An 18,035-nucleotide genomic window follows, 5' to 3' on the forward strand; every position below is an offset into this window, starting at 1 on the left:
CCTCTAGAAAAATTTCGTATATTATATTTAGATGAGATCAGTAAAAGATTATCTCACAAAATTTTTTACCAAACATAAAAAATTAAAAAAATTATGTAAAACTTAAATCTTCAAAAATTTTCATAGAGATTCAAGTTACTTCCAAAGTTCATAGAACATATAGCAGCTAGCCTGTAGAGATATAAACATAGGTAGGTAAACAATTTAATATGTACAGGTAGGTGTTCCACGTGTTTCTGGTATTATTCGGATGCAAAAAATTTTACTGCCACCACAGAAGTTTGTATATCATTTCTTGGAAATCCTGTTAACTTATCTAAACTAATTGAAGAAATAGGTCGGGAAAACAGGGCGCCTATTGATAGCAAACAGGGCACCTATTGATAGCCATGTTAAAAGGGGTTTACCTTTAAAAACAGAGTTATGTAAAATAGTTAGCTATTAGTACATGACATGATATAAATCATTGGCAGCCAACTAGCTATACATTCAGTAATATGTGTTAACCTTTCCCACAGTACGAAAAAGCTACAGAAATTTCCCTTTAGAGCGTCAGTTATCATCGTCTGGTAGCTAGCTAGTTACCGCAGCAACAGTGTGCCCCGTCATCAACAAAATATTGCAACCGTGTTTACCTCATTCCCTTCTTCTTTAAAGGCTTAATTACATTTAGAACTATTACAACCCAAGTAGTTTTTTACGATGCCATATCCCACAAAATATGTACAAGAATGTATGTAGAATACACGGCCCAAACAGGCCTAAAAGTAAAAACAAAAAAACCTGTACATAACAAGTTACAAAGAAGTCATCTGAAAATTCGCGGCATCTACGACGTATTGTCGAAAAGTCAGAAATAAAGTTTCTAATTAGCAGAACCAAAGTTCTGGTAATTAGAATCGGAAGAAACCGTGCATGCGCACTAAGCAACGGAGAAAAACTATTTAAAATTCGACAGGACATTCGTTTTGCTTTGCACCAAGCCATCGATTATTAATTGAAGATAATATATGTATTAACAAAGATTCAGCCTTGCACGGACAGTTACAAGAGGAGAATTGTGAGAACGGTTGTATGTCATTACATTTAGAGGAATTTATTTATTGATTTTTCACGTATGGTCCATATATACCACAGTCGTATTCTTAAATTCCTTTTGAAAATCCTAATCACCTGAGCACTACCATTAGCAAAATGCTTTGCCACATTTTTTCAAAAATGCGCGTCGTTCGTTTTTTATTTAAAAACTCGGGAAAAAAATTTTTTTGCTTGCTTTTTTAAGCGTTAACCCGTCTCTTTTATACATAAAATATACATTACAGTATCCTTAATCTTGGACTTCAGTTCAATATTAATTACTTGTTGATGAGCCATTTATCATGAAAACGTTAAGTCGAATTTTTCCAACATCGGACACATATTTGCACCCTTTCTGATGGCCCCAATTAACGGATCTCTACTGTATCATATTATCAAAATTTCGGATGAATTTGGATGTATGCAAACTGATACAAGTCAAGAACAAACGAATCAGAACTTCATGAAAGATTGCTTTGTTATGCACAAATAGTTTAAGCTTCTTTATAAAATGAGACACCATCTAATTTTAGAACCCGCATCCCCGCGCGGGTGGCCTTTGGAAAAGTAAGTGAAAAACAATTGTAAATATAATATTGCTCAGTTTATATATTTTCCACATATCATATTGCTCAGTTTAACTTCCTTTTTATTCACAGCGACGTAATAATACTTGAAAAATGTCTGATGTTCAATTTGGCGCAACGAGTTGTAATTTCCTGATCATATCTGCATGATTTGAAAACTGATCAAGGTATTGTTGTAAATTCAACCCATCCTCTGTTATCCAAGGTACGGTTGTTTGTGCTGGTTGCTCCCACCTAAAAATAGAAACATACTTTAGTCAAGTTGAAAGACAACACTAATAAAATAAACAAACCCAATTTGGAATAAAAAACAGTAAATTACAGTAAAAGTAAATTGGAATTTTGTTCGAGCGTCTTTGACTAGAATCCAATAAATTCGTTGCTCCTGCCAGAATTTCCTACAAACTCTCATACAAACACTAAATAAAGTCAAAAAATTCGAATCGTTTTTTCGGCCTTTTGAATTTACTAAATGAAACCAATATCAGTGAAGGAAGAAACATGTTGTAAATAAACTAAAAGTGTTAACTACCATGTTTGTGCTGAGTTTTTGAACATGACACACTCTTCCATAATCTGAGACGATTTTGCTTTACTTTTTTTCAGAGACGGCACCATTGACAGTGCTTCTTCATCTCCTCCTCCTTTCAACTGCGTATGAATATCTAAAGGAAGCAGAAAATCTTTATTAAGAAAAGTATGAATATGGGGAAGCGCAATCCTTTGTAATTGAAGAAAAAAATAGGATTTAAATACTGCAAGGTTCTCGGCCTTTTTTTACATTTTTCAGTCCAAACTTAGTTTAGCTTAGCATTTTACAAATTTCTTTACCCAGTGTAACTATCAATTTAGGAGGGATAATAACGCAGTTGATTTCCTCTGAATTACCAAAAGAATTGACCGAAAAATTGTTTATTTTAATATTTTTACGATAAAATTGCTGTAGGTAAAATGGAAACTTGTACATCCTAGACTAAAGGTCTTGCTGAAAATAATTTTAGCCTGGTTTTAATTACAAATGAAAACAACTTAGCGTAAACACAACACAGCCTCGTCCTCATATTCCACCATGATATTATAATATCCCCCCACCAAAAAAAAAAAAAAAAACCTATTTTAATTTATAAAAGTACATCTGCTGCGATGATGCTGTATCGGGAGTTTACCTTTTGCTGTTGAAAGAGTTTGTTTCAATGATTCCACTTCATGCTCATAAAATTTAACGTCGTGGTCAGATTTGTATACTAAACAAAATAACAAAATTGTACGCAAATATAGGAAATACCTCAAGTTATAGCGTACATTTCACAACATGCGGCTTTATGTTCAGAATATTTATTGCAAAAGCAAAAAAATCAAAATTATTGTTTAACAATAGCAGTTATGGGAATCTCTTTACAAGAGCAAATCAGATACATGTCATTTCTTATAAGAAACTCCGTGTAATAAACTCTGTGTTTCTATCTGGAGGTTGAGATTATACACCTCTTCCCGAAAAGCATTTAAATAAAATGATGTGATGCGAGAAATGAAAATCCTTTAGCAACACTCACATTCATGTTTGATTTTCGCAATGCACGGGATGATGTTTTCCGGTGACGTGTAAGAAGGTATGCCAAATTTGTTTAGAATTGTGTTGAGTTGTTTTTCTCCTGGTTGGTTGAAACTAGGATCCAGTCTGTTTAATGATAGGTCAGCAACTAGCTCCTTTGTATTACTGGTAAAATAATAAAATATAATTCTATGATATACTATGTAATTTCTACAAAAATAAGTGTCTTCATCTTCGTTCTGCGTCAACTTGAAACAGAAATTCCATTTTTAAATGCTACTTTTATAAGTTGTTTCAATTTTTTTTCAAATTTCCATGAAAATACGTTTTAAAAAATTGATGCGTCGTGTAATTTTATTTTTGCGTGATGGGAAATACCTTGCAATGCGAGAAGACATCAAATTTTGGATGGGAACAACCATAAACTTTTCCACTTCTTCAATCCATAGTTGTTGGTACTTCTCGCTGAGTTGAAGAACTTCATTTTGCAGCTTTAAAATCTTTTCTTCGGCTGCGATTATAATCTAGAAAAAAATTTTAATATAACGACATTGCACAGCCGAAACTGGTAGTCACTTCATGCACCTAGGACAGGACTAGCCATCTTGTTAAGAAAAAAATATTTTTTTTATCTTGTGATTTATATAATGTGCAATATACTAAGTTTGTCTGAAAAGAGAATCCCTGTCGAAAAGTTGTTTAAACAGAGATGAAGCTTTCTCATGTACACATTTTCCAAGTACTCACATCTCTTTGTTGTTGTTGAAGCCTGGACTTTGATCCACCATTATTCTTAATCAGCTTTTGTATAATTGTCTGTTTGGCATGCTAAAAATATATATTTAAAATTGCAATGGGGTTGAATTGAAATAACGCCGCAATTGAGACTCTTCTTTGAGGTGACAGAATCAAAACAAGTCTGCACAACACGCATAAACAAACAAGGCTAGTCAAGGCTCATCAAAAATCTCCAATTTGAAAAAAGGAATAATTGCGAACTTTTCTAATTATTAATTTGTTGGTTTTTGGTAGGTTCCATATATTTTTTTGAATGTAAGTTTTAAATTATTAGGATAATAAGGACGATATTAGCTTAACCTCGAAATAATAATCAAAAAAGAAGAGTGAGATTTAGAGGGCTATTTATAAAATAAGGGGGGGGGAGGAGGTTGACCCCTCTGCTAACTTTGAAACAATCGTTGAACCGTAAATTTTATTTAAATCTTACCACTGTCTTATTAAAGCTTTGAATTCTGTTATACTTTTGAAGTAACAACCCCATAGCATTTTCTCTTTCTTCTTTTTCTTTTCTTAACCTTTTGGTCTCACTTTGAAGGCAGTTCAAAGAACTGAGTAATGAACCATGTTCTTGCTGCAAGGAGTAGAAATTTCTAAAAAACAAAACATTAATACTAAGAGTTTTTTTAATAGCTCTAGCATTAGGTGATGAAGTCCTGCTTTCGAGACGCGATTTTGAAAAAAGCAGTACTCAGTCAATCATTTAAGGTACTGTACAAAGAAGCCGGAGACAAATTTTAGAACTAAAATTAAGAAAATGATTCGACTTTTTACTTCCAAAAAGTGAACTTCTGTCACACTGCACAGCAAAGTATAAGCTTTGCTTAAGACAGCAAAATTTTGTTGCTTGCCATTTTTTACTTGTAATGAGTGGCTGCACGCTCGATATTGAAGATAAAATACATGCAGGGGCTATTTAGCTTTGGTTACAAAACTTATTCGTTGTTTCGTTACAGAAAAAAAAAGATATAGCTAAAAGTTCAAAGTTATGAATATGCAGGAATTAATTATGAAAGTTTTTACCTAGTTTCGACTCAAAGTTTATGTACTTTCACTAAGCTTTTTCACAAAAAAACCTTTAAACTTGTCTACAAAAATTCTGTTCGTCATTTTTGTTTCTAAGAGATATTTACGTTTGGCATGCTTAAAAATGGCAACCTGTAAGTTATATATTCATTAGGCAACTTTTTTAATATTTCGTGCCTCACACGCTCGAGGTGTTGACTTAACGTTGTTGCATACGTTTAAGAAACAGTGTGAATGTGACAGCTTCTGAAATTTCTTGTTGTAACTAATGCGCTAACTTAAAGAGAATCTTATTTTTTAAGATCAGACAACACCTACCGCATATTTTTAGCTGTTACATCATCATATTTCTGCTGCAGTATTTCATTTATTTGAGCGTTAATTGAGTTTAGTTTTCTCTCTAATTCCCAAGTATTATTTTTTGCTTCTTCCGAGATTAGAAATTGCTGAAAATGTGCTACCTGACTTTCCTGAAAGATACAAAGAAAAAGCGGGAGATAAAAGTAACCATGTGAAATTCAATCATACTACCTAGGGTTCTTTTCTTTTTACCTCAATAAGTTGATGAACTGTTTGCAGTAGAGCAGGCGTTGTAGAAATGTCTTTCAGTTTACCAGTCTCAAATTTAAACCTGGAAAAAGTTCAAGCTCTCAGATTATTGGATTTCCAATATAACAAAAAATAATACAATGTGAAAACTTACCGTAAGTCGCAAGCATCTTTCGTTAAATCAATTCCAGATGAAAGTATGTTTAGATTTGATGTCGATTGTACTATGTTACTAATGATACTTTGGCTCACTTCATTAGGATTGAATGTATGCATGATATTCTAAATTTGAAAAACTGTTTTCGATAAAGTAAACAAACGACTTCTAGCACCGTAACGACGCGTATCATTACACGTGAAATTATTTGGTTTTACCACATTAATCATTATTGCAAAAATTATCATAAAAACTGCTTATTAGAAGCTGAAATCGTTCGATAAAAACGTCTTTGCAATAAGAAAATCCATGATAGAACCTATTTTAACTTTTTTCTGGTTATAGAAGATATGCTAAATCATAGAGAAAAGATGTCACCTCTGCTTTGCTCCATAATTGATCTTTACTTATCTCGTTGCAGCTGCAAGAAAAATGTTACTTTTATAACACCCACACACAGAAAAATAATTATTTCATTTTAGGAAAATATGTTTTTTGCAACAAATATGAATAGGTTTTGATTGTATACCTGTCTTCACCTGCTGTATCTGTTAGTCCAGCATTTTTTGAATACTCATTATAAAAATATGTGGAGATTTCTTCACAGGTTTCCCGAACAGATTTCTACAAGAAACTGTACATGTATGATCTGATTAAGCGCAAGTATTTTAATGCATTTTTAACAGTTTTCCGTGCTTTTTGTCTGAAAAAATCATTTAGTAGCAATTTATTTATCTTGAAGAATACACTAGTTACAGTAAATAAAGTAAATGGTGAATAACACATAAACTACTTCATAAAACCTTATGAGATTTTAATTGTTAAGATGGCTAAACCCATATATTTGAAGAAAAAGTAACATGAATTCGTTTTTTAAGGGCCAATTGTTTTAATATTTCACTTTGTACAAATGCTGGTCTGGCAAAAAAAGGGCTACACAGAGTTTTTATTAAGTGATATGTGTTGTATAAAGGCTTTGTCTCAAGCTGAGTCAATGTGAAAGAAGCCCTCTCTACTAATTTTGCAAAAGTGTAGTAAAAATATTTTTTGATAAACTTGAGCGTAAAATTTTTTATAGCCACCAAGGTGATAGTAACAAATTCAATTTTGTTGTAACCATACACCATTAACACCATTAACCGATGTTAAGAAACTAAAGAGACTGGGTTCAAACAATAAAGAAAAAATGCTTCTCTAGTGACAATTTTTTACAATTCAGGACACAATCCTTGCCAGAACGATAGTAACCAAACAAAAATAAAAATAAAACTCAATAAAAAAAAACTTACCATACATGGCGACTCTAATTGCACTGCTAAACTTTCTGTAGGCAATTGTCTTGTATAAAATGTTGGATTATTTGAAGATCTAAGCGTAAAATTTAACGCAGGTCAAACAAATAATTATACCATGTGACAGGGAAGCGCAACAAACTACATATCCTTACTTTGATATTATTTCTTTATGCTTATCATACTTTTGAGATATTCTTTTACTAACAGCATCCACTTGCATGAGAATTTCGCTGATTTTCTTACAATGAGATGACAGAAGATAATTACGAATGTTTCCATTATTAATATCAGAACAACACTTTGCTATTTTCCATTCTGAAAAATATAAACAAGACAGGTTATAAATTTGAGACGAAAAAACACGCTTAAACTTTAAAAAAGTCTCACCAATGTCAGCAATGCTCTCTTTGATGCTAACTTTCTTTCTCTTTGGTATTGATGCATCTTGTTTTTTATAGTTAGCAGATAAGTATTTATCAAATTCACTATTCATTCTTAACTATTGAAAATAAATAGATGAAAGATGTTCGTAGATTTTCATTGTAAAACAAGCTAATCTCATTATTTGTTTTTCACTTTTACGACATCACCTTATCGCTGCACATAAGCAGACCACATCTTTTATAAAACATTTTTCTTTTTCACAATAACCAAAAGAATAACACTTGGGTTTTCAATTCAGACCTTCGATACGCCTGACTTTTTCGCTCTAGGAAAAAAACCTTGCAATCTTTTAAACCAAGCTTACTTAATAAATTTGTGCCCCCAAGATATTTTACAAAGATTGAACTCATTTGACTTGTTTTTCAGCATGCATTTTTTTTGGAACTCAGTAAACAATTTCGCAATAATCTTATTTATAGGAATAAAAGGCATAAACATTTCATGAAATACATCATCTGGAATTTCCATAAAGCGGATACATGGAGGACAAATGTTGTTGGTGTCTGCTTTGCAGATATTTAATCTAAAATTGGCTTTATGTTGAGTCTTCTTTAAAAATGAGAACAAAATTGCTGCAGAGAAATTTGTGTTTAGAACTGACACAGCCAAAGAATTTTTCATACAAATAAAACTTTTTGCTTACATGTGTCTGCATTTACAATTGTGTGCTACCTTAGGGAGTAGTTTATTTAATTTAAATTGATTCAAAAAATATTTCTAAACATGCATAAGAAAGAATCTTGCAAGCTTTTTCCTGTTCTAGCAAGAACGGTACGAAAGCCTGCTGTTAAATAACTTTGAAAATGAAACATTCGAAGCTATGAAATGTTTTAAAATATATCCATCAAAAGCAAAACAAGTACAATGTTTATGCTACTCCTGGTTAAACTCCAAATAAAAGACAATTTTAAATATTTAATCTTCTTGGAACCAAAATAACAGAAAAAATAATATATTATACAATAGCACCATTAAATCTTTCTACACCAAAAATTAAATAATTTATTTGACTTTATTGAATAAATAAAAAATTACTAATTACCTCTTGTGGAAAATAAAATCGCAAAAAGGTCCCATAATTTCAATCTGAAAGAAACTACATTCTCATAAAGTATACGTTTCCATGTGCAAAATCAAATTTCTGTGCAAAATTCTTCCATATTTTTGAAGAAAAACAAACAGAAAATATTGAAGAAATTTTTCTTTCAATCCCGACACACCCTTTACACAAAAAGAACAAAGATTTGGTGTTATTAAAGAATAAAGTAAATGCTTTGTCGTTACAAGGTTTAATGGGTTGCGTATTTTTTCTGGACCAAAAATGAACAGGAGTGGACCTTTGAACCCAATATGCTTCAGTTGTTTCATAAACAACCTGATTATATCACATTAGATATATATTAATAATCTAAGTAAATCAACTTTACAGTATCTCAAGTAAATTATTTAAGAATCTGTATTTGTTTAATGCTATGGTGACTCATATGGTGACATCACTCAAAAATAAAATTGATTTTATTTTTTTAATGGAAGGACTACCATCCTAATGCACTGTCATTCGATAAAAAATCAGTGTTAGTTGCAATTATTTACCACAATTTTATTATGTTTCCTTAATATAGACACATTTTTCATCTTCCTTTAAATTTCAGTTGGCATTCTTGCATAATACGTAATCTTTATAAGCTTTAGAATTCTTAAAAAAGATAAATATTTCGTCACCTTTTAGTTACCAATATCGATAGTTTTATCTCAGATTAAAGTGTTAAGAATCCCAAAAGTGGTCATTATGAGACTGTATGTGTGCATATAATACTACTTTCTTTACAAAATAATTTTCATTGCAATATCTGTGGGTAAAAAGAGGTGATATAAAATATGTTTTTCTGTTTGCCAGCATCCATTGCCAAATTACATTGCTTAAGCTGTTATGTCAGCCTATTTATCCCAGAACATTTTTAAGACTAGGGAAAGTGGACATAAAACAAAGACCATTTAAATAAATTGAATAACAGTTAGCATAATTCACAATTGATATTTTGAAACATATTTAACAAAAAGAAACTCGTGATCAAACAAATTAAAAACCTTAAGTAAAACAAACACAAACATAAAGAAAAAAAATGAATAATTTTCAGAGCTGACAGAGAGACAGACCACACTACAAAAAACAACCATTATTCTGGCAAAAATATTTCAGAGGTGGTTGACGTCATCATCAAAGAATGGAGTGATGGAACACAACAGTAATACGCAACATGTATCAAGCAATCCAAAGATAAGGACGTGTTTTAAAAAAGTATGATACAAACACATTTTCTGTGCATAGCACGAGCCGCTTCAACATTAAGAGCATTAAGTAAAGGGATAACAATGAGTGAAATTTGCAGGGTGGTTGGAGGGATCAATTGTAAAACAATTGGTAGACAATATAATAAAGCAATTGCAAGATAGTTTTCTGAAGGAATCTTAGAATAAGAATGGAATTAACTCCAGGAAATTAATGAGGCAACAACAGGAAGGTGTGGTTTTTGACCCCCTTAGCACTTTGAAAAAAGTCTGGAATCGAATGCAGTTCTCTCACATGATCTCTAATTTCAATAGCTACAATCCATTATGGAAAATAATCTTAATCAAACAGCACCCGGTAAGTGCAATTTTAGAAAGTAATTTTTCTCTTCGTATAAATTAAATAAATTCAACATCTATTTCTTCTAATCCTAAGAAATTAATCATCACCTGTCAATCTTACCACATATTTCCTGACTTTTCAAAACAATAAATAGAAGAACATTTGAGGCTAATTGTTAAAAAAATTGTAAATCCAGACTTAATTGAAATTTTGACAATTTAAAAAAAATGTGTATGAAAAAAATTATCTTGAAGATACTGTCACATTATAAGGCCTTGGTACAAGTATAAAACTGGTTGTACCTACCAGGTCCGGTTTCATATTCCACGGTGGAATGCTGAAATCAAAATTAAAAGTAAGATTTGCGATAATAGTTGTCATTAGCTTAACTGATAACTCATCACTAACGCATTTTCTAAAACCTGATCCAAAAGGCAAAAATCCTTTTATTAAACCAATATCACGTAACATTACAACACCTTCATTGTTCTTTAGAAATCTTGATGGTCGAAATTCGAATGGATTATCCCAAAATTTTGGACTAGTATGAATTGCACTTAAATTAACACAAACACATGTGCCTTTTGGTAACTTGTGACCTTTTAAAGTAACTGACTCATTAGACATATGTACTGATGATAACGGATTTAGTGAACTCAGACGCAAAACTTCAAATACAGCAGCTTTTAAGTAAGGAACACTCATGGCTTCTTCCACTGTTAAGTTTCGAGTCTTTCCATATTTATCATCCAACTCATTTTGCACTTTGGCTTGGATTTCTGGCCACACCACAAAGTATAGCAGGATCCACTTCAAGGCAGCTGCAAGATTTTCAACTCCCACAATAAATAAATCAGAACACAAAATTTCAGCATCTTCTATTTGTTGTTCATTGGCTTCCTCCATAAAAGCTTTTAAAATTTTTCTGATCATTGCATTGCTATCACCAAACTTTCTTGAGTTTTGAAATAAACTTTTTAATCTGCGTTCTCTATTTTGCATAAATTTTTGGTAATCTCGATATCTTTGCATACCAAGCAGTCGCAACCAGGGCAACATTTTGGTAGTGTTTGACAGCGTAACAAAATCATGATGGCCAGGTAAATTTAATTCACTGAATAAGATATCTGTCTCCATTCCATACACTACTCTAGCTAACAAATCAATTGCAAACTTTTCGATCATCTCAGAAGGATCAAACTCTTTTGCAGCAGTCTGTGACATTAACAATTCTGTTAATTGCCTAATTTCAATTTCTAAACATGTGTTAAGAAAGAGTTTATCTGCATTGCAAACATCTTTGCAGATGGCCTGCTTGTTTACAAAGCTTGGGCAATAATCCATAAAGGGAAATCGCTTTCGGTTTCTTGTAAGCAAAGAACTCATAAAATCTGGTCGTGACGAAAACTTCAAACCATTTTTACTCAATACTTCTTGTGCTAAGTTATAATCATTCACAATCACTATTGGTTTTCGGCCAAGCCATATTGTAAATATTGAACCATAGACAGTTGCTAAGTTGTTTAATGTCTGAAGTGCTCTTTTCCTCAATATCAGCAAATTTCCAAATATTGGAAGCGGCATAGGTCCATGAGGCAGGTTCCGTTGCCGATAAAATGATTTTATAAGCCATCCAATGAAGAGTAATGTAGCAATTATAAATCCATTCCAAAAACTAATCATTTTGTCTATATTAATAAATATAAAATAAATTATTGAGTACATTATCTAATTATTTGCGTCACATGGCTTGGGTAAACCTGGGGCTATGGTAACATTCACTTGTCCATATAAAAGCACTGCCAAACTGCGCTGACAAACTGCAGTCTCTCACATAAAGTGCCAGAGTTATAACCACTAAGAAAAATATTTTTGAGGTGCAGACTGGAATTTCTTAACTTCAAAGAGATATATATATTTTGGATATTCATAGTCACAGTCCTGTTTTATACTCCTAAATTTATTTTGAGCAGGATTTCTGCTAAGTAATTCATATTTAATCTTGCCCTCATCATCAATCGCCGCATTTCCATTTTCAAACAAAAAGTCCCGCACTTCATGAATAATTAATTAGTTCCCTGGATATAGTTTAAGCCTACGCGCTTGCGAAATTGTACAGAAAGAAATGACGTAGTTATTAAAGAGAAACAACAAAGATGGCGCATTACGTAGAAATTTAAGACAATCTTATTATGCCATACTGCACAAGCTCTAACTTTCGATAGTATTTTCGTTTTACTGTAAAATTTTCAGACATGCTTGGTGAATCATGCAGCCATGACATGGTAATATTTTTCTTTTAACAGTGTTCGATGCAGCAGGGGATGCTAACAAAGAATCTTTTGAAAAAAACAAAAGGCTATTGTTAAAAAATAAGAATGAACAAAAAAAATCTGCACACTGTTAACAGGGTTAACCAAAGGTTCATTTAGAAACAGAAGCTGATAAAAAATAACGAAATTGTAAAGAGTTGGAGCTCGTAGAAGCTGATTTTTTTCTTGTTTATGATACATTTTTAAATAGAAAGACTCAGCAATTTTAGTGTTAAGTTAATATCATTTTATTATGTATTAAGGCCCATATTTTTAGAAAATAGTAAAAAAATGGTATAAATAAAACACTGAGTAAATAATTCAGCTATTTGGACAGCTGTTACTACCACCTTAAAGGGGAACCTCAGGTATAAAATTATACTTATAATTACAGAGGTTAAAAAGTTGGTTAACAATATAATTACAGAGGTTGAAAAGTTGGTTAACAATATAATTACAGAGGTTGAAAAGTTGGTTAACAATACAATTACAGAGGTTGGAAATTTGGTTAACAATTTTTTTAAGAAGCTATTTTGGATCTCAAGATATTCACATTCAAAGAATATCAGGTTTAATTACGCTGCATAAATTATGATGTCATATTTAAGTTATAGCAAATTTTGACATTTTCTGTCATCATTAATTTTAGACCTGTTAAGGGATGCGCATTCAAACTTTACAAAAGCAGATATTATATTAGATATATATATTATAAAGGTGAAATGATTAACATAATTTTTTTGGCAAAATGCCTCTTAATTTTTGCTGATGACACAATAACATGGGATTTAAAACTTAATAAAAAATTTTAGCTGACAGCTTTCTGTAATGTTACAATAAAACCCCACAGGGAAAACCATTCACAGTACTAAAAATAATAACATAAAAAATATATATAAGAAATAAATACAAAAAAGAGAGCTCAGTTCAAGTGTAAAATTCTACATGTTCTGCTCAATCAAAATCTGAAGATACGGCAGTACAGCCAGTATCCAAACTTTGAGAGCTGATAATGAATTCAGCACTATTTTTCATCATAGCTCAAATTCGCTTACTCTGGCTTGTGTTACTTGCGTCATTGTAGCTTGGACAGCCACTCAGAAATGACTAAGCTGCATGTCATTGACCTAAAAAAAATTATGTTAAAATGCTAAACATAGTTAGAGTTACACAGAGCAGTACTCTAATTTTAATAGGAACTTCAGAGTTTAACTAATTTTTGTTGTTTATAGAACTTTCATAAATGTTGTTATTCGAATGTTGATTTTCTGGCTGTTGCTGTTGAAATAATTTCATGGTCATTTCATTATAGAAGATGAAAGTTTGGACACTAATGGAGGCAGTTGAACTTTTATAAACTTGAAAATTTGCATGTTTCCATAAATTTCGATGCTAAATTGAAATATAGCAAATAGCCTTCCTATGTGATTATCTAAACAAACAGCTCTAATGCCGATCTAGCGACTGATAGCCATGATGTTGAGAGTCTGCAGGCTGAGTCATGCCAGTGACTGTAAAATTGTGAATCCATCCTTTCTGATTAGCATTCAGCATGAGAATGACATTGATATTTTAAGTGGTTGTCTATATATATACTTGGTGACTTGTCTCAGATGCAGCCAGTGGCTGCTTTAAACATCGCCATCTTTTTTTTGCTCAAAAATCAGACACAACATTAGGAAAACTTGATGAAGAGAATTAAGAAACCGATTTGTGAAGGAGAGCAAACGGTACTGGTGAAAATGGTTACATAGTAAACCGTAAACTTCGGGCTCAGAAGGTAATATCATAGCCACCCAGTGTTGCCAGTAAAGAGAAAATCAGGAAGAAAGGTAAAATCATGTAATAAGACGTTTACTAATGTAGACAATAAGTTGCAAATATTTACAAAGTTCCATATATACACATGCATCCTGACAGGTAAGAAAAGAAGGACCACATAGCCAAATTGAATCTTTATGCTAATAATGGATTTTTAGGAATATAATATTATTAACTGGAATTGTTTCTTCTTAACTATATTGATTGTTGCAGTCTGTTGTTAATATTTTGTATATACCTGTGCACATGCGTGCGTGTCCATTGTTCTTGATGCAAAATAAAAACATGCTGCAACTCAATTTATATAAAAATATGAATATACACTAGCTAGCTAGCTATGTTATTCATTTTTGTTGAAAAGGATTAGAAAATTTCATGTTAAACCAGATTTGAGAACATTTTGATCAATGGTCACTCAAGCAAATCTATGACCAAAACTCTAAAACAAAACAAAAATTGCAGGAAAACTGCTTTTTCATGGTGGTCTTTTTTTTTTTGTTTTAAGTAATTTTTTCTCCTGAGGAACATTTCAAGACACCCTAGCTAGCTAAAAGCAGTTTTCTAGCATTTTATAAGAGTAGTGTTCATCCTGGTTTGTAAGGAATAGATAAAGGTTGAAAAGCAACTGTAACAAAGTAACAAAGGTCCCTTACCATCATTAGGCGGTCATTTCGCCGCCATCATCAGGTCTCGAATGAGCGATCTTTGTTGGGGCCGTGTGGATATGGCACGTGTAAACGCTTTTTAAAAAGGCTACGAAACGGCTTTTGGTTTTCAACTTAAGTGACTTACATGAAAAAGCTAAAGATGCAGGGAAAAAGTTTATGATCACTACTACTGATAAAAAAACAACAACTTAAATCATCTTAATATGGGGCATTCAAATATAATTAAAAACGACAGAAAAGTTCTCCACATATACTGGATACCATGATTAATTCAACTTGCCTTGCTTTTAACCGAAAAATTTCTAAACCTTTCGAACTAGCTAGCTAGCTATATCCTTCGAAATTTTTACGTAGAAACAGTTTATTGTACATAAAGTCTAAACAACAGTTTAAAAACAACAAAGACTTCTTAAAGCAAGTAACGTATCATTTTTTCAACAAATACACCTCCTCGTCTTTGTTTCCTTGTCAAAACAAACCTTCGATTTACTGATATTATATATTTTTTACAGACCATAGCTTATTTTACCGCTAAAAAGATTACTGAAGGAAAGTTATTGTTATAAAAAGTAGCAAATTTATCATAAAATTAATTATTCATAAACATGGTGCCTATACGTCTGTATGGTTCTAAAGTGTGTATAATTTCTTGCACCTTTTAAGTGATCCGTTTATTACCCGCCATTCTTCAGAAATTGCTTATTGAGGTTGAGATTATCGAATCCTTTCATCATACGATTTTATTGTGATATTTTTTCAGCGTTGTCTTGTGACAAAATAAGTTAGCCCGCTTTGACTGGACATGAGCGGTCCCAAAGTGGACTTTGAGTAAAGCTTATCCGAGTATCCTTAGACGGAGAACTCATTTACAAATAATTGCGTTTATATGAGAAAAGATTTTTTACTGCCTACCGAAAAGTTGATTGACCTGGAAACAATAATCTGATCAAAGCAGCAACCATTTAAAGACAATTAGTTTTTATAACAGCAACAGACTCATATTTAGCTTCTAAATTAAAAACAAAACGAGTTTGAAAAGTGAACACCGTCACAACTTTGTCAGTGATAATTATGTACTTCCTCTGTTTTTTACAGAGGTGCAAATCAAACCGATGAAATCCAACTTGCACATATATTAAGGAGAGGTCAGCGAACAGATTTGCAATGACAGAGGTATCAGCAAAGTGCGACCAACCGAAGAAACAACTAGCTATTGTTGTTCCACCAAACTTCATGGTATATTCCGACTGGAGCTGCGTGCTATGAAAAATACTTGAAGCCACACCAAAGTTTCCTAAAGAATGTTCAGTTTGTTGCTATTGAAGTAGAACTTGACAGACTTGTAAAAATGAAGTATATGAATATGTTGGTTATATATCACCTATTGTATCAATCGCAAAAGAAGACGGCATCGTCAGCAATTGTGGCGACAATTACCCAGTGCCAAAGATTGTAAAACTATTCTATAAATTGGACCTCGTTGATCTCAGCCATACCCATCAACAACTTTCTTCAGATGAATAATGAAGGAAATGTTTTACCGTAGACACACATAAAGGGTTTTAACACGACTCAAATATGGCCTGCATTCAGCGTCAGGAATTTTTCAACGGGAAATGGAAAAAAGGTTGGTTAACTCACAGTCCACGTCTTACAGTTGACGACATTTTAACAGCCAGGAGAGACTGCCCTAATACATTATCATATCTTGAAAAACTGGCCAAGTGATTAAGACTGTGGTTTACGATTTAAAGAAGGAAAAATGTTCGTTTATGGTAGGCCAAGTAGTTTGTTTAGGATGTTTGATCAACAAGAAGTAGCACCAGTGAAATCTAAGATAGATCTAATTTTGCAACTGCCTTTGCCCAGCAATACCACAAAGTTAAAGTTGTTTTACGATATTACTATCATCGCCGTTTGCCAAGCTTGGCTGAGCTCTTTGAACAATTGCATTACATTACACACAATTGCATTTAGAAAAATAAGGAGTTAGCATTGTTGTTTGCCGTCAGTATCTATATGGCTTTAGTTTTGTTATATTCACTGATTGGAGCTGATGAAGCTGTACATAGCTTGACCGCTTCGAGGATGCAATGATAAACTATCCAGGTGTCCATTTATGAGTTAAAGTATTGTAAGAGGGGGTCGAATGCAATATATATATATATATATATACTTAAAAAGGCCGTCAAATTTCAAAAATTAATTACCTTAAAAATTGCAAAAAGTAGGAGAGCCTAAGAGCATATAATGGAACACCCTCTGTTATCTCGCTGACGCTGAGACGTGGAAAACCCATAAGTGCAATCTACACTAAGGATTTCACAACATTATTCTATACATGGATGATTTCGAACGCAATGCCATTAGTAATTATTATCTTAAACCATGGGTATGGTGGCGCTATATTGACGATATTTTTTTAATTTTGGGAACATGGGGAGGGGGAATTGCACTAATTTATTACGTATCTCAATTCTATTCACCCTAGCATTAAATTTACATACAATTTTTCGCGCCAAGGTATCGAATTTTTAGTTCGAATGTTTATGTTTTTAAGGATGGTGACAGGCTTTCTACAGACCTTTTTGTTAAAAAAACTGACACTCATCAGTTTCTTCATTCTTCTTCGTGTCATCCGTTTCACACCAAGAAGGGTATTTCATTTAGTCAAGCTCTTCGTCTTCGTCGGATTTGTTCGATATATGAATGTTTTGAAAAAAGGGTTTTTGACTTAGGTAAATGGCTAGTAAAAAGAGGCTATAAAAAAGATCTTGTCAACTCACAAGTGCAGCGGGCTAGAGACATTGACAGAGAAACAGCGTTGAGTGGTTTGAATAATAAGAACAAATCTAATGGCAAGGTTCATATAGTTTTGACATTTCACCCAGCTATTAGCCGTAATATTTTCGATATTTTAAGAGGAACTCACAGTATATTATGTTGTGATAAGGAACATGCGAAAGTTTTCTCAGATTTGCCTTTGGTTTCGTTTCCCCATGAAAGTTCAAAAGAAATGTTACTCCAAATGCTTAGTACATGTAAACAATGTGGCATACCCATATAGGTGTAGTAGTCTTTTCTGAATAAAAAACGTTATTGCAACTTCAGTTAAAC

General features: G+C 32.5%; 2 protein-coding genes across 2 annotated transcripts; both read right to left on the reverse strand.

The window, feature by feature from the left end:
• Window positions 1–1,668: 1,668 nt before the first annotated feature.
• LOC130636952 (putative leucine-rich repeat-containing protein DDB_G0290503) lies at window positions 1,669–10,190 on the reverse strand. Its single transcript, XM_057446803.1, has 20 exons — window positions 10,125–10,190; window positions 9,798–9,953; window positions 9,515–9,573; window positions 8,706–8,860; window positions 7,922–8,057; window positions 7,726–7,750; window positions 7,194–7,540; window positions 7,036–7,114; window positions 6,276–6,370; window positions 6,125–6,167; window positions 5,744–5,871; window positions 5,593–5,671; window positions 5,359–5,510; window positions 4,445–4,607; window positions 3,964–4,044; window positions 3,595–3,740; window positions 3,218–3,381; window positions 2,831–2,908; window positions 2,197–2,329; window positions 1,669–1,898 (listed from the first exon to the last, which is right to left on the reverse strand). Exons 1-20 carry the CDS (start codon window positions 10,188–10,190, stop codon window positions 1,769–1,771), a joined length of 2,415 nt encoding a protein of 804 aa, XP_057302786.1. The 3' UTR covers window positions 1,669–1,768.
• LOC130636270 (cytochrome P450 2U1-like) lies at window positions 8,307–15,101 on the reverse strand. The gene is made up of 3 exons (XM_057445937.1): window positions 14,904–15,101; window positions 13,485–13,556; window positions 8,307–11,805 (listed from the first exon to the last, which is right to left on the reverse strand). The coding sequence occupies exon 3, from the start codon at window positions 11,798–11,800 to the stop codon at window positions 10,361–10,363; it is 1,440 nt and encodes a 479-aa protein (XP_057301920.1). The 5' UTR covers window positions 11,801–11,805; window positions 13,485–13,556; window positions 14,904–15,101; the 3' UTR covers window positions 8,307–10,360.
• Between the last annotated feature and the right edge of the window lie 2,934 nt (window positions 15,102–18,035).

Source organism: Hydractinia symbiolongicarpus, chromosome 3, assembly GCF_029227915.1.
Source record: "Hydractinia symbiolongicarpus strain clone_291-10 chromosome 3, HSymV2.1, whole genome shotgun sequence".
In the NCBI taxonomy this organism is placed as follows: Eukaryota; Metazoa; Cnidaria; class Hydrozoa; order Anthoathecata; family Hydractiniidae; genus Hydractinia; species Hydractinia symbiolongicarpus.